Here is a 23,555-nt window from a genome sequence, read left to right on the forward strand (position 1 = left end):
TTATTATTGATGAGATGATCTGCTAATTGCAAGAACTTTTCTTATCTGTAATTATTTTCTGTCCTTGTTTTAAATATCATAAATATTGAATATCTTTCCCCACATCACCAGTATCTCAATAGAGTTTCCATAAATATAAGCATCAGTGTTATAAAGTAGCTAGAATATTTTTAGATAATTTATGCAAATAAATATGTTATTAATTTATAATAATAACAGAAAGTACTGATATGAGAAAAAAGAAAGGTATCTATAGAAACAAAGGGTTAAGGGTTAAGTTGTATATAATTACTAAGCTTTTGCATGAAATATATAATTTTAAATTAAGGTGAGCTAGGACTCTTCACATACTTAGTAACATCACAAAATGATTCACTGGAGGAAAGTAAGTTAATTCCTCATTGGATTCTCATTTTTCTTTTCCTTTTTTCCTTCTTGTTCTAGAAGTCATATGGAATTTATATAGAGAGTTCTGCAAACATTAACATTCATTTATATAAAATTATTCTAAAATTCATGTGTGTCTCTGCAGATGAGAAATTTCTAAATGTACAATCCATGCTTCATACATTTAGGGAAATACCATATTATGGCACAGTACCTTAGAATACCCAGAACACAGCATATTAAATATGTTAACCGGCTTCCCTGGTGGCGCAGTGGTTGAGAATCTGCCTGCCAATGCAGGGGACACGGGTTCGAGCCCTGGTCTGGGAAGATCCCACATGCCGCGGAGCAACTAGGCCCGTGAGCCACAATTACTGAGCCTGCGCGTCTGGAGCCTGTGCTCCGCAACAAGAGAGGCCGCGACAGTGAGAGGCCCGCGCACCGCGAAGAAGAGTGGCCCCCGCTCACCACAACTAGAGAAAGCCCTCGCACAGAAACGAAGACCCATCACAGCCACAAATAAATAAATAAATAAATAAATAAATAAATAAAAATATATATGTTAACCAAATTTCATTTTTGTAAACCAGTTTTCACATATCTGACTTCTTTCCATAATCATTTTTATAGGCACCAGATCCAAAAATCACATAGCATACCAATAGTAGGAATCTCACCTTTCAACCAGAAACCCTTATTGATGTTTCATTTTTTTTTTACTATTTTGTACTGCTCCGGATGAGGATGGGTTATATTACATAATTTATAAGGATGACTTTTTCTACCTTTGGCCATTTCTTTTGTCAATTATCTTGAGTAAATGTCCAAAATTGTTACACTAAAGTCAACAGAGAGTGAATGGAAACTCTTTTCTGTGGCTTTACTTTTCTTAATTCATTAAGGTAAAAATAAATGACATTGTAAATATCTACATTAAGTGCACCCCAATCCCTAGACATCCAACTAAAAAATATCATAAAGCCATAAACAAAGAGGATTGCACCTGTAGAGTAAAAAGGAGGGAAACAAAATCCTCAAACTGGAGATTGGTAAGCGGTTGTATTTTTTGAAAAATCATATAGTTTCAACATAACCTCATAAATATAACTTCATATTCCTTATTCTCATTAAACCAAGTTGAATTACTTGATATACAAGAATGGTCTCATCATAACTACTGCATATGTCCCAGTACAAAACATGGGAGCAAGTATTAGTAAAATAATTTATTTTGAAAATTTTTCTATTTCTGTGAAGACTTCAATGAAGGCTAATTATCCATTAACAAGAATAGGACTGTGCCTCCCTGTTAGCTGTCACTAGGTTAAAAAAAAAAAAGAACAGAGCATGGAGTTTGCTTCCCAATGGAAAACCTGAGATCATTTATTAATTTTTTATGAAATTCAACTATACTCTCTTACGTAGGGGCCCTAATGAGTGTAATAAATTCAAGCAATTTAGTTTAAACAGTAGTTGCTTTTAATTGACAACAGAAGTATAAATGTGGTCTTCGTTAATAATGTTGCTAATCCTATTTCCTGCATTTGATTAAATGTCCCATTTAGCTAACAGACATATTTTATGTGTGTTATATATGTGACATTATAATATACCATAATCACTGAGGCATAATCATCATCTACCACAAAATATTCCAGATTGTATGCCCAGTGGGTATACACATATTATCGATAATTCTCACAAGATCCCTGGGAAGTAGCAGATTAAGACATTTATATTCACGAGGTTAAGTGTCATGCATGCAGCTAGAGAAGTAAATAGCAGGTTTCAGGATTAAAATCTAGGTCACTGTTGGTTACAGAGCCTTCACTTGTTCCATTTCACCATCATTACTGATAAATCCTTGTGGAGTTCTAGCTAAATGCAGCACCATTTGTTAGATGTTTGAAGTACAAAGACAGGTAAGAAATTGTCCTTGCCTCTAAGGAACTTACAACTTAGTTGTGGAAACAAGGCACGTACGTAAAGAAACATCAGTATAAAAGGGCCTATCAGAGCTGTTTTCGTGGGAGTGAAAGGAGGTCGGGTCCCCATTGGAACAGACCATAGAGGAAGTTAATAACAGAGGATGCCACATTTCACACTGTATTACATGGTTGCTTCAGGACATCTGTCTAGAATAGTAGTGAGGGGGAAAAAAATTACATGCTTAGAAATAAATGGCAGACTAGGCAAGCTGCCTTGCTTGTCTACTGTAAACTTGGACTCTCAATCAATGTCTCCTTACCTTCTGGCCATACTCAGCTGGTCCGGCTTGTCTGTTTCCACTCCTAGGAGCTTCAAACACACTCCTCAGCTCATCAAGGGCGATGGAGAAGTGTTCGATCCTGCGCCGACCACTCACAGAATCCTCCTTCAGCACTTCTGGCCGGCCATAGTCCCTGGAGTTGTCACTCCTGTCCTCAGGAAACTTCTCTTCAGGCTCTGAGCTCAACATCTCTTCTCCGACACTGCGGGGCAGACTTGGGGGATCTGGAGGTCCAGGCATTGAAGCTACCTCTCCTTCAGGTTCAAGCAATTTGTTTTCTTGAGGCTGGAAGAGCCTGCAACGACTGCCCCCGAGACTACACTCGTTTTTCTGGTAATCGCTGGATTCCCATTTCTGCCGCAGGAGGTTCAGGGAGCCCTTCTGCATCGGGAACATCGATGATGCCAGGTTGTCCTGCAATATCAAAAGTCCTTTCATCAAAGATATGCATGTGAGTAATTTTCCAAACACTGTGTTTAGGAGTGCCAGCTCTTGGGATTTGTATTTCAGTGTAGAAATCCAGCTTTGCTATATAATTTCTGGCTCTTGACCCTACGAAGCTATGTCAGTTAACCTAGAATTAGATTATGGAGAGGACTGATTTGTACAGCCGTGGACATTTGACTCTAAAGAGACAAAACTAGGAAAACATGATTTTCTTCCCTTTTCTTTCTATGTAAAATCAGTCAATAATTACTTACAAAGTAAAATTTGAGCAATATTCACTCATCATTTAGTATGTTCTGAGAAAACAGCAATTTAACAAGTCCAACAGGAATGAAAGGGGTTTGTTTCCTGCCTGTAACCATTCAGGATTTTCTTGGTTTCTGCAAATGTATTACTTTAAAAGTAATGGACTAATAGCTAAAAGTTACTAAGTTTTTGCTATAAGAAAAACACTTTGGCAATAATTTATATGTATATCTCATTTTAATCCCAACATTCTCACAAGGAGTTAGTTGCTACTATGAACACTATTTTCCAGGTAAGGAAGTTGAGAAGTAATTTGCCCAGGGTTCTGTGTGACAGAGCCTGGATTTGAAATACATCTGTGTGACTCCAGAATCTTCCCTTTTAACCACTGGAGTGTAATGTCTCTTTTTTACTTTAATTCATATCTAATTATGAAAGTGATTAAAATTTAACTTTGTTATAGAGTTTTGTGGTGAGTAGAAAAAAAAAATCAAATGGTAGATTGTACTTTTACCAGAAACAAACACATACACACACATACCAAAATCATAGGCATCAAGAGCTATACACTAGCATGAATTTTTATCATAGAAATAGCTACTTTCTGTTGTAACCCAGAGATTCTACACTGCAAATTTGGGGCTTCAAAAAATAAATTCTGCTCTTGAGGGATGATGCATTTTCCTGGAAAAGTATTAGCATAGTGGGTATGGTAAACAATCTCACTTAGGTTAAGTGAGAGTATCTTAAAAGGTCACCTAATACAATGGCTCCAGACTTCTTTGACTGCCAACCACATTATAAAAAACATTTTATGCATTGGGACTCAGCACACATACAACAATAATAAATTTATATACATATATATATGAAACAAACTTTTGTTTTCATTAAATAATACTTTCCCTTACTGTGTGAAATGTCTGGTGATATTCTCTACTCTAATATCCTTCACTTTAAAAAAAACATTTTCTATCCACTAATGGTTCATGGATTGCTGGCTAGCTCTATACTTAGAGCAGGAGTTCAGTCCCAGGTTGGGTTTTACTAACCGTGTGACCTTGCCAAAGCTTCATTGGTAAAATGGACTTATATACATTATGGCTTTATTTCGAGGAATACATTAGATAATGCATTAAATGTCTAGTGTGAATTAGACCCCCCAATAGCTGTTAATTCCACTCCCAGCCCCATCTCTGGCTAAATCATTTTAATCACTCAAATATTTATGCTAAACAGGAGCCTCCTAGATAGGAAAGCTTTCAGGAAGAAAGAGGATATTTTAAGCCACAAATCCACGGACTGAACAGACCGGAAAATTTGGCTTTAATAAATTGCTAATTAATAAATTTGGATTAGTCTCTTATTATAGAAAGTCTCAATAAAACAGTAGCACCCAATAAGACCTGAATATCTGTTTGGGAAAATGATCAGCATATGTTGAGAATCTAATCAACATATGCTGGAAATGTCTGTATCTCATATGTAAATGGACTTCAGAAAAGATCTTATTAGCAAGGGAATGGTGGGAACATTGTCACAGCTGGTAATAGTGACCTCATGAGGTTATTTAATGAAAGAATTGTTTCTGAGCCAACCTTGCATAGTTAGGAACGGAAAGTTGGGAGGAAAAAAATTGGCAAATGGAGGAGGAAAACCATTTTTCTCATATAGAAAAGGCGAGCCAAACATTCAAAACTGATTTGGAACTTCTGGCTCTAGATAAAGATGGAATAGACATATTTTTCTCAATTCCTCTTTCTAAATATAGCTAAAAACACTGGAACTAATATGTAAAAAGAAACAAGGACTTTGAAAGGTAGAGAGAAGGCAGACAGACTAGGAACTTTTGCACTTGAGGAACAAGATGGTGGTGAATTCCCTGGGTTTTCTTTTAGTCTTATATATCCAGAACATGTTGCTCGAAGAGCCAGTAACCCAAAGACTCCAATGGGAACAAAGAAAATTCCCTAAGAATAGCCTGTTCTCTCTAGCTAAGAAGTAGGAAAGGGGAACGTGAGCAAAGTTGTTAGACAGTAATTGCTATATGTCAGGCAAATAATGAAATATACCCAAAATATGTGTGGGTTTTTTCCCCACATCAACCAATTCTCCAACTCTCTGGACTCCAACTGGGTGTCCTAAAGTTCAGTTTAATTTTGACACTAACTATCTGGCATTAGCACAAATTCCAAAGGTTAAGGTCTCAGTTCCACAAGACTGCCCCCACTTCAGAGGCCAGTTACAAGTCCCAGGTTGCCACCTGTACCTCTGACCAACTGGCTACAAATCGGGGGTTCCCATGATCCCCCTTCTCAGGTATGGTAATTCTCTAGAATGGCTCACAGAACTCAGGAAGGTACATTACTTATATGTACCTGTTTATTTTAAAGGATACAACTCATGAACAGCCAAATGCAAAAGATGCACAGGGCAAGTATGAGGAAGGGGTGTGCCACCCTCCCAGCACTTTGATGTATTCACCAACCCAGAAGCTCTCCAAACCCATCATTTAAAGAGTTTTCACAAAGGTTTCATTACATAGGCATGACTGATTAAATCATTAGCCCCTGGTGATTAACTCAATCTCCAGCCCCTCTCTCCTCCTTGGAGGTCAGGGAGGGTGGTTAAAAGTTTCCACCTTCTAATCCTGCTTTGGTGTTTCTGGCTAGCAACTCTCATTGCGAAGCTATCAAGGGCCCCCAGGCACCAGTCATCTCATCAGCATACTTTGTATGCATTCATCACTCCAGAGATTCCAAGAGTTTTAGGAGCTGTGTGCCAGGAACTAGGGACAAAGATCAAATATATATTTATCACAAACACCAGTGACTTTGCCCCTCACTGACTACCCTCCCCTTCCCACCACAACCATGGTATCAGAGAAAACTGGGTGGGGAGCCAGGATTTTCATACCCACTTGATGGTAATAAGACGTTTCTCTAAGATATCAGTGGAGGCCATGTAAGGATCATGTATTTCTGCACCACCTAGTGGTAGTGAGACATTTCTCCCCTTCCCTGCCTGCATCAGAGGACACAGAGTTGGCAGCTAGAACTTTCACCAATATTCATTGTTGGTGAGGCTTCTCTTTTAGCAGTGGTATCAGTGGGGGCTACATGGAGAGCAATAAAGGGGGAGCTCTCACCTTCCCAGCCAGCCAGGGTGATATCAGTGCAATCCCACCTCCACCTAACAGTAGTGGATCACCCCTCTCCAGGGAGTCAAAGGATGCTAACTGGGAAAACTGAACTTCAACCCCACTTGGCAATAATGAGGCAACTCCTTCCTTCATCTTGTGAAACAGATTTAGGTAAGATCCAAAGTTCATAACATAAGTGCCCAAGTGTCCAGATACAATTGAAAATCACTGGTCATACCAAGAACCAGGAAAACCTAACGTGAAGGAGAAAAACAATCAACTGACACCAACATTGAGATGACTCCGATATCTGGAATTATCTGACTTTTAAAACAGTCATCATAAAATTGCTAAATGAACAATTACAACCTGCTTTAAAAAATGTTTAAATGGAAAAGGCTTAGCAAATAGAAGATTAAAAAGAAACAGAGAACCAAGTTGAAATTTTAGAATTGAGATATAAATAACCAAAAAAAAAAAAAAAAAGGAAAAGAAAACCCCACTGGACAGTCTCAGCAGAATGGAAAGGACAAAAGAAAAGGACCAATGAACTTGCATATAGAATGATTAGAAATTGCCCAATGTAAACAACACAAAGAAAATACAGTGAAAAAAATAGAACATCAGAGACGAGTGAGACCGTAAAAAAAGATCTAGCATTCATGTCATTGGGGTCCCAAATGAAGAGGACAAAGATGGTGGTGCTGAAGAACATTCAAAGAAATCGTGGATGAAAATTTCCTGAATTTAGCAAAAGATATGAAACTATAATAAAAAGCTGAGCTAATCCCTATGACACATCAAAACCAAATTTCAGAAAAACAAAATTTTGAAAAAAAAAGAAATGTTGAAATCAGTGAGAAAAATATGACACCTTACCTATAGAGGAAAAACAATTTGAATGACAGTGGCTATCTCATCAGAGACCATGGAGTCTAGGAGGAAGTGGCACAATATTTTTCAAATGCTAATAGAAAATAACTGCCAACCCCCAATTCTATTTCTACCAGAATTAACCTTCAGAAATGCAGGCAAAATGACAACATTCTCAGACAAAGAAAAACTACGAGAATTCATTACCACCAAATTTACCCTAAGAATGACTAAGGGAGTTCTTGAAATACAAAGGAAATTATAAAAGAAGAAACTTGGGAACACCAGGAATGAAGAAAGAACAACATCAAGAGCAAAATCATGGATAAATACATTAGACTTTCTCCTCTTGAGTGCTCTAAATTATGTTGATGGTAGATGCAATAAGTATAACACCATCTGATATGGTACTCAGTATATGTAGATATTTGAGATAATTATGTTATAAACTAGGGATGGTGAAGGGATAAAGGAGGTAAAGTTTCTACCTTCACTCAAGCTGGGAGAATGTGGATGCCAATAGACTGTGATAAGTTATATATGTATAACATGACACCTAGAGAAAGCACTTAAAAAAAATCCATTACATATGAGATAAGTTAAAATGCACTACAGATAAGTCAAAATGGATTCTGAGGTATTCCAATAACTCACAGAAGGCATGAAGAAGTAAAGGGAGAAACAAAAAGCAGAGGGAACAAAGATAAAACAAAATAAAAACAGCAGGCCCGATAACATCAATTATTACATAAATGTAAATGGTCTAAAAAGACTAATTAAAAGACAGCGATTACAGAGTAGATAAAAATCATTAACTGAATATATATATATATATATATATATATATATATATATATATGAAAGGGCATTATGCTGAGTGAAAAACTCCAATCTCAGAAAGTTCACATACTGTATGATTGTATTTATATAACATTCTTGAAATGACAAAATTATAGATATGCAGAACAGATTAGTGGTTGCCGGGGGTTATGAATGTGGGGGTCAGGTGGGTTTGACTATGAAGCGAGATCTGTGTGGAGGTGAAAAAGTTCTGTGTCTTGATGGCTTTGGTTATAAAGTATGAACAACTACAATGAAAGTACAACAATCTACACGTGTGATAAAATGGCGTGAAATGTATATATACATTGTGCCAATGCCAACTTCCTGTTTTTGAGAATATTCCATAGTAATGTAAGATGGAACTACTGGAAGAAACTGGGTACAGGGTGCACGAGTTCACTATGTACTATGTTTGCAACTTCCTATGAACCTAGAATTATTTCAAAATAAAATGTTTAAAACCAAACAAATAAACCAGGGATTTGGTAGTCACGCCTCCAGATTTTATTCCACTTGGAGGGTGAGAAACATAGATGTACCAGTATTCCTCTTGTGCAGTGACAGATGGTAAGGTACTCTGCTACACAGGCCACCATTATGAATGGTAAGCAACATGCTGTGTCAGTTGTCAATTTATTGCCACTCACCTGCAAGTGTACCCTTAAATATATGCTCTATCATAAATGACTAAATCTCTTTAAGCATTTCTCCTTTATTATGTTTAGCCTTCTCGGTAGAGGGCGCCAGAGGGACATTGTAGGAGGAAGGGCTTACAGCAAGGTGCTGCATGGGTGGAGTGTCAGGGGTTAGGAGAATGTGAGAAAACCCAGTGGAGCCTGTCCAGTCACAGAAATGGAATGCCACCCCTCATGATCTTATAGCCTTGGCCTGGGAAAAATCTTTCCACAGCCCTCTCAACATGGAAACAAATCCCATAGCTGCCTGTGGCTTGGAGGGTCACAGAGGGAGCAGTTGTTGATTCTAGGAGACCTTGAGCAGCCTGCATGCAGATTGACTGTGGCCCAGGAGATAAACACTAATCTGCTGTTCCCTCTGCCAGCCCCTGCACAATCCTTGTCCTCTGAAGTCCTCTTACCCACACAGACACTCTGATTCCCACTGCATTTCCTTGTTACCAGCTATTAATCACCCATTGAGGCTACACCCTGGAGGGTGGCCTATTGCTTGTCTAGAAACTCCAGAGCAGCCCCAGCCTGGCTAAACCAGAAGCTTCTCTGTTCTCCAGGGGCTGAACCACACCTTCTCCAAGGGTGTCTGAACCCTTTGTGAATTTGTCCTTCCTTGGTTACTCTACCTCAGCCCTAGGGTATCATATAATGTTTCCTTATATATTATGGTTACACTTTCAGTGTAGTTGTTAATTCTTTATATTAAACTTCTCCTGTTTAACCTGCTGTGTGGTTTCTGTTTCTTGATTCCACACTGCCATAATACTCTTGTTCAGTAAGAGATGTCTACTACCTAATTCCAACAGTAGGTCATGAGGCCACATGTTTTCAATATTGTCATGATGATACATGCCACTGTTCCCCTTGTGACCAAGTGTGCTGGGGTGTCCCACTGAACTCTAGTCTTCCGTGACATTTTTCAGAAACCATTACAGGAAGGATTATCTAGACAAATGAGTTTAAGAAGCTTAATATTCATCTGGTTCTAAGAGAACTATAATGTGCACTTCCAGATTAAAGGCTGTTGAAAAATCTTTGAGACAAAAAGAAGCCTAAGTAATTTAGGATTTTTTTAAACTTATTTAACGAGAGGATCTTTTATCATAAATTGCCCATAGTTGCCTCAAGTGTTGTCTTTCATCAAAGCCCTTTTGAAAGATGTTGACATAAGGCAAAAGTCACTAACTATGGAAGGTAAGCCTCAGATTCCTTCTCAGTATATATGTGGTAGTAGAATTTAACCATTCATCTCAGTCATGATTTTTGACAAGTTTTTAAAGAGTATTTGTATTAATAATTATTATATTTAACAAGTACTTTTTTGTATTTTTATCTTATTAAAAATCAGTGGGCATCTGTTAAAGACCACATGATAAGCTGCAACATTTATGTCTAAAATGAGAGACTTTCCCAGCATTGAGGAAACTGTATAATAAAGCAGAATCTGGGTATGTATGAACTAAGGAAGATAACTGTATGTTTCATAACAACAAAAATCACTGAATTAAAATGTAGCTAAAATTAAATAAAAATTTAATTTAAAAAACTGAGTTGAAATGAAGATCCCCAGGAGCTATGTAGGTGATCTCCCTGTGACTATGCTGCAAAGGTTGCCAACTGGTTACAGAGACCTCTTCTTTCACATTCAGTGAGACAAACTTTGATTCACACAGGATATACTTGTGTTCACATATCCAGAGGCCTGTTTGTGGGTACGGTAGAATCTAGTCACCCAGGTGAGCAATGCTCAAGAACAACCTGAGTTTAGGAATTTTGGACTTTGGTTTTATGTGTCAAGTGAACGTCATCCCTAAGTTAGGCATCACTAAGTCGAGTCATTAAGACCAAGGTTTTAGCTAGGCAGATTGAGGTAGGGTAAAACTGAAAAACGTCCACAGCAGCAGGATTAACTGATGAGTTGGGAAAAACAACATTAGGGCATAATACATCCAATGTTGTCATTTCCATAGAAATGCATGCTGTCTTGCACTGTCACATATGAGACATAAAATGTTTTGGTCTAACCTCAGTAAATGGACTCTGCATTTTTCCTTGTTTAGGGGATGGTTTTAGTGATTTAACGGATTTTAAACCAAGATTCTCCCCTATCATCCTCTCTCTCTGGGATTTCATCACCCTATGCTTTCAGTCTCATGTATTCCTTATTATCTCACCTTCCACGAGACATTTGCAAATGCTGTTCCTTCTGCCTCTGTACTCTTCCCTCTTATGTTCTGGTACCTCCTAATTATGCTTCTGGTCTCAACTTAAGGCATGACCCTCTTGGAGAGCCATTCCTGACTTGTCAAAGATGTTGTGGCTCACTATTTCATAAGCATCTGAGGTGATTTTAAGGAAGGTGATCTGAAATCCATACTTGTGAAACACTAATAGAGAGTCCATCGCTTGCATGGACTGGCAGAGAGAAAATCTGCCAAGATTTAGTATACTGTATAAATGAACTACCACTCACATGAGGATTCCAAAGTCTTCAGTTCTTGTTGCTGCTACGTGATCTGCTATCTCGTGTAAAAGAGTATCAGGTGTGTAGAGGGAGAAATTTTTAAGCAAGGAAAGGAAAGCTGTATCCAAAATTAAGTTGTCAATGCATTAAAAACTGGACTCTTGGGCTTCCCTGGTGGCGCAGTGGTTGAGAATCTGCCTGCCAATGCAGGGGACACGGGTTCGAGCCCTGGTCTGGGAAGATCCCACATGCCGCGGAGCAACTAGGACCGTGAGCCACAATTACTGAGCCTGCGCGTCTGGAGCCTGTGCTCCGCAACGAGAGGCCGCGATAATGAGAGGCCCGCGCACCGCGATGAAGAGCGGCCCCCACTTGCCGCAACTAGAGAAAGCCCTCGCACAGAAACGAAGACCCAACACAGCCATAAATAAGTAAATAAATAAAATAAATTAAAAAAAATAAATAATAATAATTTGAACAGCCCAATAAAAAAAAAAAAACTACTGGACTCTTACAAAAGTGTTCTTATACCTTGTGATCTCTGTAATTTTAAGAATTATCTCCTGTCTCTGTTATTGTAACATTGAGCTTATTTCTAATTATAATGTAATTATAATAATAATATAATATATAATTATATTAATATATAATATATAAGGTCTGTGGCATATTTCATGAACAACAGCAACAATGATTTTTGCCTGTCAAGCACACCAATCTGCTCAAAGAAAAATTAAGTCTCTGAGTAACTCTTGATGAGAAGAAAAATTACCAAATGCTTTTCTGCTCCACTGAAATTCCCTGAATTCAAATTTTAAACAAGCTTTGTAAATAGTTTCAGATGGTTGATTTACTAAGATTTCTTGAAAATCATAACTCTCATTTCTTGTATTTAAAAACATGCTTTGGTATAATTTTCTTCTAAGAGTGTTTCAAGTTAAAAGCAGAGTTATTTATCAATTTGAAATACATTTCCAGATCTAAGAGATATATGATTATCACATAATGATAGCAAATGAAAAATTTTAAACAGCCTGATATATGGCACAGGTGACGACAGTGCTGATAACTTTGAACTATATGTACAAAAAGGAAAATTTATCCTAAAGTAAAAATTTAATAGAAGAACCTTATTTATATGTAAATGTCCTTTGCAGCATTTTTATAGTCATTATAAAAGAAAACCCTAAAGTTCAAAGCATGAGGAATGTTTTAATAAATTATAGTCAAGTTACACAATGAAATTATGTAGCCATCTGAACAATAAGTAGGAAGACAGCATCGAAATATTGAAATAAATTTACAGTATAACATTAAGCAAATAAATACATGAAAGTGAATATATTTCATTCATTCAAAATACATGCATATGTTCAAGAACTGAAAGCATTTTCAAAAGTAAAAATAATTGTGTTAGTGTATTGGGATTTGAGGAAATTGACTTTCCCACACTTAAGGAAAAAAATATTGTCTTTAGCAGCTTTAAACTGTCTACCTCCTTCCATAGGGGAAAAAAAAAGCCTTTTGAAACAATTATAGATTTTTCTGAAATATTTTAAAATTTCCCACACATTACTCTAATATTTATAGCATCAAATTCCAATATTCTCAGTTTTCACTAAGCAGAGAATAGCCATTGAAGGTAATTTAAACCCAAGAGTCAGTTTACTGCAGTCATCTCTGTTTTAAATTACAGTACTACCAAAGCCTCCCCAGAATCAGCATGCGATCCCTCCTTTTTCCCTCTCGTGGTTATGTATATATATTTATATTGCTTCTATGAAATGATGCCTGAGCCTGACTGCAGGTGATGTCATTTCCACTGCTCAAAAATTATGGCACTCTACATCAAGTAACCAGCCAAAGGTTACTATGGAAAAGAATACAAACTCAGCTTTAGGAACTTGGGAAGCCTCTTCAACATATTTCCTGTGGGGACCTGGATGGAAAGCCTTTTGCCAGATGCAGGAAGATGCAATTCTTCAGGGGGTTCTTTAACCTTATTTCACTCTAATTATTTAATGTTTATTTTGAAGTTCTGAACACAGAGCACGCTGCAGAGCGTCTGAATTTCAGGACAAAGCTGTTTCATACAATAATTTCAGTCATAAATCAATTTGCTTTTTTTCCAACACCTACAATCCTCTTAAACATTGCATTTCAGAAATCAGAGTAGAATCTAGGGCTTCTCTTGAAGCCCTAAAATATGACTATAATATAAAAATATTTTTCACATATATTTTAGCAATTTTCATACCAGACAAAGTTAGGAAACTTTCTGTTAATCAAAATGAAGGCTCTACCAATTTAAGAATAAAAAAGATACCAGAGTAGAATAAAAATGTATTGTGCGATAGAACTTTTCTTTGTGGGCGTCTTGTCTTTGGTTAACTACAGCTATCTGCCTGGAAGGGGAAAATATTTCGCAATATAATGCTATCCTCCTTTAAAACAGTAGCTAATGATCCCAACACGGGGACAGAGCATAAGAAGATTGTGAGGCATATCAGCATCAGCAAACTGCAGTTTCTAACTACAAAACAAAAGGTTTCCGAGAACCTGCCAAATTTCTGTCGTCACTGAGCCAGAGTCTCTGCCAAGGAAATCCTCAGTCTTGCAACTATAGAAAGCAAGTTAAGGTTAGGGAAATATGTTAAACTAGCACCTTCCCAAAAGGGTAAGAATCCCTAGTATTAGGTTTATAACACAAATATTGTGTAATTTATTTTTCTCTTTTGGTTATATTTCTGTTACCAATCATTCAGCATTTTTGTTGTGACTAATAGTCTCAGACAATACTCATTTTTTTTTCAGAGAAAAAAGTCCTAAAGGCAATGACTAAAAATGTTTGTCAAAAAAATTAATTGAGCTATTTTGGGGAGGGAACTTTTAATTAGTTTTGGCAAATAGTTGCTGAACATCTACCTGATAAGAATTTGAAAGAAATGAATTAAGAGTTTCAAAGAATATTTAAAAAACCTAACTAAAGCCTTAATATTAGATGTTGCCAATTCCATTAATTTCTTTTTGGCTCTTCTAACTTCATCAAAACAGATTTTCAATTAGTTTTCCTTCTGAAAATGTACCTAAAATTAGTACGTTACTTAATTTGCCACTAATAAGATGCATGCATAATTCGTAAACGTGAAGAGAAAGATAGGAATAATGCATTTGTTTATTTTTCTTTCATCTCCTCATTCACATTTATTAAGCGAACTGGCAAAGCACCTAGCTAAGACAAGTTATTAAAAGAATTTATGAAGTTGTATATTTGCAATAAGCTTATCTTACCGCCATGTCCTTTTCTGTCAAGTTCCTGTCCTGTGACTCGGCTACCACAGTTACATATCCATTAAAGGAAAACACAAATTTAACAGTTCTTTAACTCACTGACCTCATCTAACTAATGAACATCAAGCATGATGGACATACGTCGCTAGATAGCGGTTACAAGACACCAAATCTCTCATTGCTAGCTCTGGGAGCTACATTATTTAGTAAGTCATGGAAGAGAGAAGTGCACTTTCGACCATAACCCCTGCTTGTGCTGGGTACTCAGCTTACAAGGTTTGCCAGGTAAAGGCTGATTGAAGCAGCTTTTGTTTCCAAATTCTATAGAACAAAAACCCATCCTCAAAGGACCGATCTCACAGCATCCCAGGAAACTGTCTGCAGGATGTGGATAATTAGTATTTAATAAAAGAAGATATTCATTAAATGTTTCATGGATTATCCCAAGCAGGCTGGGCACCAGACAATACTTGTTATTTAGCACAAAGCTCATGATCTGTCACATAGGCGGGCTTCTACCACTCTCACATACAGAATACATCTGTAGAAAAACAACTATCCAAAACTTGCTCTTGTGAGGTTTAAAATACATATCTCAATGTTGATAACAGAAAAATAGAGTTTTAGAGTTTATTGTAGGAAGCTGCCAAAGGGTTAGAAAGGATCAGTCCCATGTTCTAGGGTTTACAGTCTGGTCAAATGCACTGCTTCTTACCTTTATTGTGCACCAGCATCATCTGAGATGCTGTTGACACTGCAGATTCCTAAAGCCCCAATTAGGGAGTTCCAGATTCAATACGCCTGGAATGTGGTCTTGGGAATCTGCCTTCTTACAAAAGCACCACAAGTGATTCTGATGCCCATAGACGCCGGATTTAAGAAATACTTTGCTACATGGACAGAAATATCAATGAACTGAAGAAGATACAACATCATTCATTAATGCAATAAATGCTTGTGGAAGCCTACTATAGGAAAGGTACTATGCTAAATGGTTATAAAGCATTTATAAAACAACATATAAAAACAGAAAATATTAAGTGTTAGTGAAAGTATGGAAGAATTGAAACCCTTGTACATTGCTGGAGGGCACGTAAAATGGTGCAGCTGCTCTGGAAGACAGTATGGTGGTTCCCCCCCCAAAATTAAATGCACATTTACCATGTGATCCAACAATTCCACATCAGAGTACATACCAAAAGAATTAAAAGCAGGAACTCACGCAGATTTTTGTTCACCTATGTTCATAGCAGCATATTCACAATAGCCAAAAGGTAGAAATAAACCAGGTATCCATCAACAGATGAATGGATAAGCAAAACGTAGCATAAACATACAATGGAGTAGTATTCAGCCTTTAAAAGGAAGGAAATTCTGATATCAATATACGCTGTTACATGGATGAAACTTGAAGACATTATACTAAGTGAAAGAAATCAGTCACAAAAGAACAAATATTGTACAATTCTATTTATATGAGGTACCTAGAATAGTCAAATTCATAGAGAAAGAATATTGAATAGCAGTTATGAGGGCTGAGAGGAGAAGAGAATGAATAAAGAGTTATTGTTTAATGGGTACAGAGTTTCAGTTTGGGATGATGAAAAATTTCTGGAGATGGATGTTGGTGATGGTTGCACAATGGTGTGAATGCACTTAATGTCACTGAACTGCGCATTTAAAAATGGTTAAAATGGTAAATTTTACATATATATTTATAGCTACAATAAAAAATCCAGAAAAACTTGTCATTAAAAATCATGCCAATAGTAATCAGAAAGTGTAGAAAGTACACTGGTAAATAAATGACCAGATTTGATAAAATAAATTAAATAGCCTTCTTGGTGAAGAGAATTTTCGTATGTGGTGTTAAATGCAAGGGCACTCAATCCCTGTTGCTTCTACCCTCTGTACACCCCGACCCCCCAAACACATGCAAATTAAGGGAAAATGGAAACTTGGTAATTCATCATATAATGCAAACATCAGCCCATCTGAGACATGAAGGTAGAGATTGCTTAAATTCTGTCATTAAAGAGGCAAATATATGTATAAGGTTTTTTTTTTTTCCCTTAAGCAATGACAGACAACAACAACAACAAAAAGAAAATCAAAATCACCTTCTTATTCAGTAAGTGAATGTGATGGAGACTGAACCGTGTAATAATAAGAATGGATGTGATAATGTGGGCATGCTTGCAGTGTAGTAGCAAGGAATACAGATCTGGGACTCAGTGCATGGAGACTATTGCCCTACGTTTTCCATTCAGCCACCACATGGTCCTGAGCTTTAGTCTCTTTGAAATAAAATGGGACTCATAATGCTCTCCCTGACCTGAGAGAGTTGTATAGATGACATCTTAAAGGAAATACGTGGAACTCTGAAAGTATTTCAGTGTCAGAAAAACCTCTTCATGTGGTATGAGGAATGGCATTCAGTAGAGACATTTCTTTTGAGTACTACACTAAAACAAATCAAAACACATTTAAAACTTTCCTCAAAGATTTCAATTAATTTTGAATTTATAAAACTTAATTTTGAATTTTTAGTGGAGACAAATTATCTGTTCAGGATGGATTTTATTTTCAGCAATAAAGGCAGTCTACGTCAAAGGATTAAAATGGGATTAGATGGTTGATTATGCTCTTAGAAAACTTCCAGAAATGCTGAGATGAGGGCCAGCTGTCCAGAGAGGCAAATGTGCACCTAAAGATATTTAGTCAAGCCTCTTGGCATCTCAGGGCCTTGGTTTCTTTACACTTATATAAACTGGGGTTTGAGGTTCAAAGAATACGTCCAGTTCATTCCCTGAACGCCATGGTGATAGTAGAAAGTTTCAAAATTCTCCACCTTTACACTTTCAGGAAACCCTCAGTCTGAGACGTAAGTCTGAACACTCTAGATCCCACTTTGGGGAGTTGACTCAGATAATGAGGGGCCACAATCAAGTATCCCTGATGGAAGTCGTGAAGGGGCTCAGGATGAGGCTGCAGTTAGTCCTTGGGGAAAAGATGCACCTGTCTCAGAAAAGTGCATCTCCTCTGTGTCTGTGGACAAAGCTGCCCACAGTGGTTTGGTAAAGACTCCATGACAGGTACAGAGCCTCTTCGCTGGTGCAAATGCAGTCCAGGCTCATGCCCATTCACAGTGATGCTTTGGAGGAAGTTCATTCCCAAGAATAACTCTCATTTGAACAGGCCCCTCAGGACAACTTTGTTCACACACAGAGCCACTTCCCACAGCGAAACCCAACCTGTAGGTGTTGGGTAAAGACTGGTTTCAGCAAAATTATCCCAGGAATTTAGAAACACCGTTTTCCTTTCCCCTTGAGACTTGCTATATCTGAAGGAGTACCAGTTTTTCTTTTTTAAAAAATATCTTCAAAACATAAATATGACCATGCACCTTGAATTCCAGTTTCTATACACACAGCCCTTAGACATTCCCAAGGTTCTTACTTGCTAAGGGAGGTTGCTCTTAATAAGCCCTTCCCTGGTGGCGCAGTGGTTGAGAATCTGCCTGCCAATGCAGGGGACACAGGTTCGAGCCCTGGTCTGGGAAGATCCCACATGCTGCGGAGCAACTAGGCCCGTGAGCCACAACTACTGAGCCTGCACGTCTGGAGCCTGTGCTCCGCAACAAGAGAGGCCGCGATAGTGAGAGGCCCGCGCACCGCGATGAAGAGTGGCCCCCGCTTGCCACAACTAGAGAAAGCCCTCACATAGAAAGGAAGACCCAACACAGCCAAAAGTAAGTAAATAAATAAATAAATAAAAATTAAAAAAAAAAAAAAAAGCCCTTCACTTACACTGTGATGAACCTGGCTACTTCTCTAGCCAATGAGGAAAAACAGGTTTAATCTGTGGCAGGACACCCCCTCTAGTAAGATTTGACGTGACTTAGTAACGCAGAGACAATATCAATAATTTACAATCATGTTCTGTAGGGACCTGAGTGTCCTGTGGAGGTGCCTGTGAGACCTGTATAAAGGACAATGCTGAAGAGATTAGCCTCTCCATAATAAGACAGCGCTGCATGTCAGTAGTTAAAGAAAAAAGGAGTCTTCGCAAATGAATGAACCCTTAATGTTTTGCTGGACAAACACAAACACCTCTTTCAAATATATCTCATTAGAACCTCTTTCAGCCCTTTGGAAGTTTGCAAACTTAGAACTGTAAGGTAAACTTTCTCCTTTGTACCCAGTACCCTGAGTGCTCATCTGTCCTACATGGGTTTCCATAGGCCTTTCCTCCCAAGAGGATCACAAGGCTGTCTTCACCCATAAGAGAAAGGTGAAATCTTGATATGTTAAGAGTGTGGTGGTCTTTAGCCTCTGGCCGAGGAGCATTCCACTCTTTCTGATGGCAATTCAACCCTTAGTACACAACAAACACTTATTTTAATTTGCATCTCTTGTTTATTTTTTCCAAAACAGGACAGTCAGGGGTGCTTAAAATGGAAGCCCACATTTAACACCCCTCCCTCAACTTAGAAATAATGCTTTTAACTGTTTTGCGCTTAAGGAGTATATATATATGAAGTAATTTAAAGAAATTGTACTATGACTAAAATAATGTTTGGGAATCACTGCACTTCCTAACTTTTAGGAATCCATTAATATTTCATATGATTACAAATTATAGAAATTCCTGACACAGTGGCTTAAACAGAAAACCATATCATGTTAGTTTCATACACAAATCACAGCGGTCCCCAAACTTTTTTGGCACCAGGGACTGGTTTCGTGGAAGCCAATGTTTCCTCCACCGGGGGGCGTTGGGGGGGTGTGTTCAGGTGGTAATGTGAGTGATGGGGGGCGATGGGGAGCGGCAGATGAAGCTTTGCTCGCTTGTGCACCGCTCACCTCCTGCTGTGCGGCCCGGTTCCTAATTGGTACCTGTCCGCGGCCCAGAGCTTGGGGACTCCGGCCCAAATGGATTGCACAAATGGATTCAGAAGTAGTCCAGGATAGGTTATGCCATCAATCTTTCTTCATCATTCTTAGGAGGTGGCTTTTATCTTCAAGTTTATAAGAAAGCTGCCATATCCTAAAAATTGCATCCATGTTCTAAGAAGAAAGAACGCAGAAGGGTCAAATGCTCTTCTCTTGGTGAGTGAGGCTGCTTTTTGTTAGTTTCCTCCCCAGAATCCCCTGGCTATCAGTAGCCAGAATTGTGCCCCTTAGCCAGCCCCATCTGCAAGGGAGCCTGGGAGACCAAGTATTTTTCTTGGATACATTGCCACCCCAAATAAAATTGTGGTTCTCTTAATAAGAAAAATGAATAATTGGGTAGTCTAGAAGCAGTGTCTGTCACCACGTTCTAGCCCAAATACATCCATGATGCTATGATATTATGCTAATTTATGTGTTATTGAAAAGAAATATATAGAGAGAAAATAGTGTCCTGTCGTAAGTACTTAAAGAGAAGCAAATTTGTGTAGAAAATTTATGAACGATCTTAGAAATATCTTACTTTTCTCTAGATGTTCCAATCCCTATGGGATGTTCCCTCTTGGCTGCCTAGGGACCTGCTGGATCACTCCAAATAGTCCTGACTTCCTAGGTACACCCACATGTAGACACACTGACTTCTAGAAGAATCTGCTTTGTGCCCCATCAGAACCAGATTCTGTTCATTATTTTGGAACTAATAGGTTAATCTGTTGCAGATCAATTAATGGGTACTATCAGGTTACCTATTATTATTTTTTTCCTGCAGATCTCTAGAGATACTGAGTGTGAATTTGAATCCAGGTGGCATTTTTTAGCTATGTGACTAAACTGTGTATTAACCATCACTGAGTCTTGAGTTCCATGTGTATAAAAATGAACATAATATCTAACTCAAAGTCACTTGTGAGGGTTTGGGACATTTGACAATGTAATGAAGCGGTCAGGCACATGAAGTCCACATTCAGAACAACTGGCTTCAAATTCCTGCTCAACCACCGGTACTTAAATGACGTTAAATGCATTATTTACATATCTAAGCATTAGTTTCCTCACCTAAAAACTGGGATGATAATAATATTTCCCAACAGAACTCTTGTGAGATGAATGCAGTAAGTGAAATAAATTTTTTTTAAAAACTTAATATAGTTCCTATTCTGGAATAAGTGTTCAGTGGATGTTGGCTTTTATTAGCAGTATTTAAGTGTATAAGTTGTATTAGCAGTATTTAAGTGTATAAGTATTTAAGTGTTAAGTTTTTGGGTTGGCACTCAAAAAGTGCTTTAAAATATCAGTTATCTTCTACGAACTATGGACTACCACAATTTTGAGATAATTTGATTTTATTTTATATATTTTAAACTATATATTATTTCAACTGAGTTTATTAAAAGTCTTTCTCCTCAGAGACTGTAATCACAAAGTCTAATTAACCATTTGATTTTTATTTGGTCTTTCTAATAGATGTTAGTCCAGTCTGGAGGTTTTCATATTTAACTGTTAGAGTGATATATTATTCAGGACAATATTACCTATTATTTTGGATAAATGAATCCAGTGGCAGAAATACATTTTAGTGTAATATCTTAAATCTTACATGTTTAATCAATTTTCTTACATAAAAAGGACCATAAATCATATCAATAGTTGCAGAGTTTAGCCAATCCTCAAATTATAAGTTTCATAAGTCTTATTTGAAAGCTTGAAAATATAGAACAGCTATAATATGATATTTGGGTGTGACATAAAGTTCTACATAAGACTAATTTTGGACACTGGTTACATTCTGAACTGCAAGTTCTGGTGACTTATAACCTTTTTTTCAGGAGTTTGCCAAAGTCAATAAAGAACAATTAACCTAAAATCTCTTAATTTAAAAAGTACTTGGGGATTCAACTATACTGGGAGAATAACTGCAGTACTTATCTTAGTGTGTTTCTTTTTCCCACCCTGCGAAGATTAAAAAAAATAAAGACAGCCCTAAAAATTATAGGCCTGTCATCATCACTACTTAGTTGGAAACTTACTGAAAGGTATCATCAAAAAATCAATTTTCAAGCACGCAGAAATCATGGGTTGCTGGGTAAAATCTGCTTGGCATTGTGAAAAATAAATCCTGTCAAATCAACTTAATTTCCATCTATGACAGAAGTGACAAGAACAGTAGACACAGAGAACTTGATAGATAAAATATATCCTGACTTTGGTCAGAATGTAGCAGCAGTTCCACGTAATATCGAGAAAAAATACAGTTTGGGTACCACTTTATTAAGAGCTCCTATTAATGACTGTGCTAAATATATCTGGAAATAATACTCACTTGGAATATTGGACAAGTAAGGTAACTGGTTAGATATAAAGATGATCAAGTCCAAGACCAAATTGTAACAGGGATGATTCTGATAATTTTCTCATAAAAAATTTGAAAGGTATTAGTAAGAGTAAAACCAAGAAGGAATCATCATTTCGCTGCTTCTTTTTAAAAAGTCATCATGCCTTTTGCAACCGTCATGCCTCTCCTCTTGACTTTATTCATGCCTTTGTTAAATTATGAATGCCAAGTTAAAGATTTGCATCTAGAAAGGGTATAGAGAATCACAAAGTCCATGTTGCAGTGGGATCATTCTCTGAGCTTTTGGGGTTTGGAGGCCCAGGAGAGCAGAGTAGATTAATGGCATGAAAACAGATGTGCCCAGTGAGGGATCCACTGCTATGTATGACCACAAGGAATTCTTTCCACAAGAAGAGTTTAATGCATCCCTCTCATCTCTGAAGACTCAGGACATTTAACAAAATGAAAAGAGTGTGCTCAAACCAGAGAAAGAGTCTTATTTTTGTGAAACATTAGTAATTCCTAAGCAAGAAGTCAGATGTCTGAATATGTATTAAAATATCAAACCATTTGGTAAAAGAAAATTATTCATTTTAAAGTGAATTTTGATAAATATTAATTTTAAAGTAAATTTTGAGGAATCATATTGGCATATATTATTTGGAAATAGTGTTAAAAGACCTGATTTCAGTACATTGTATCCCAGCCTAGACAATTTAAGTTTATAAAAGTAGGAGACAGATAAACATTGTAAGACTTAGCATGCAGTAGACCAATAAAAGAGTGTTTCCTTAGACTAGGGCTTAAAAATAATTTTCATCTTGTATACCAACTCTAACAAATTTGTAGCAGCTAGACTTACTCTAAAGAGTGATATGATCAGTAAGTGAACCATTAGTGCACTGACCACTGTAGTATTTATATTTGATTGTACAATAAATCCTGAAGGAGTAATTATTCTTGAATATCCATTTACTCATCCTCAACTAGGCACTGGTGTCTTTATTAGGACTTGAATTAAAGACTTCCAGGTGTCATTATACACACCCAATCTGTGTAAACCTACCTGGTTGCTAAAGTCCAGAATCTAATCCGCAGAATATTGAACCGAGGACCTTTTAGGGAATTTTATTTTAACAAGACATTTCTGCTGGGCTGTGCTAATTCATCCAATCGAAATAATTATCTGATGGCTGGATTTCTCTTACAATACATCTGTGAATGGGCACTCCACACTGGGCTGGAACATTATTTTTAAAAAGTCTCACTTTTAAAAAAATTATTAATTCACTTGACACACACTAACTGATATCCAGTATGTGCTGGAAAAAGTCACCAGGTATTGGATTAAATCCCATGCTATCTTTGCCCAGGATTTCATAGTCTGATGAGGGATTCCAATGAATTAATCTCTGACTTAATTAATTGTTGAAAGGGCTCTGGTTGTGGTGCTGTGAAAGTTCAGAACAGGGCACTTGCATTAACTTTGATTTTAAAAATTATTTCTTGCATTAACCCCAAATATCCTTGTAATTTTCCCCCCATTGAGCATATTCTAAGCCTTGGGGCCATACAGAACAAGTCTAATCCTTCCTCCACATGAAAAAAGCCTTTAAAATT

General features: G+C 37.3%; 1 protein-coding gene across 1 annotated transcript; it reads right to left on the reverse strand.

Moving 5' to 3' along the window:
* Positions 1 to 928: 928 nt before the first annotated feature.
* Positions 929 to 13,541, reverse strand: LOC309630989 (uncharacterized protein). Its single transcript, XM_082396875.1, has one exon. It carries the CDS (start codon positions 3,092 to 3,094, stop codon positions 2,621 to 2,623), a length of 474 nt encoding a protein of 157 aa, XP_082253001.1. The 5' UTR covers positions 3,095 to 13,541; the 3' UTR covers positions 929 to 2,620.
* Positions 13,542 to 23,555: the final 10,014 nt, after the last annotated feature.

This window comes from Balaenoptera borealis (genome assembly GCF_965194805.1).
Source record: "Balaenoptera borealis genome assembly, chromosome: 6".
Lineage (NCBI taxonomy): Eukaryota > Metazoa > Chordata > Mammalia > Artiodactyla > Balaenopteridae > Balaenoptera > Balaenoptera borealis.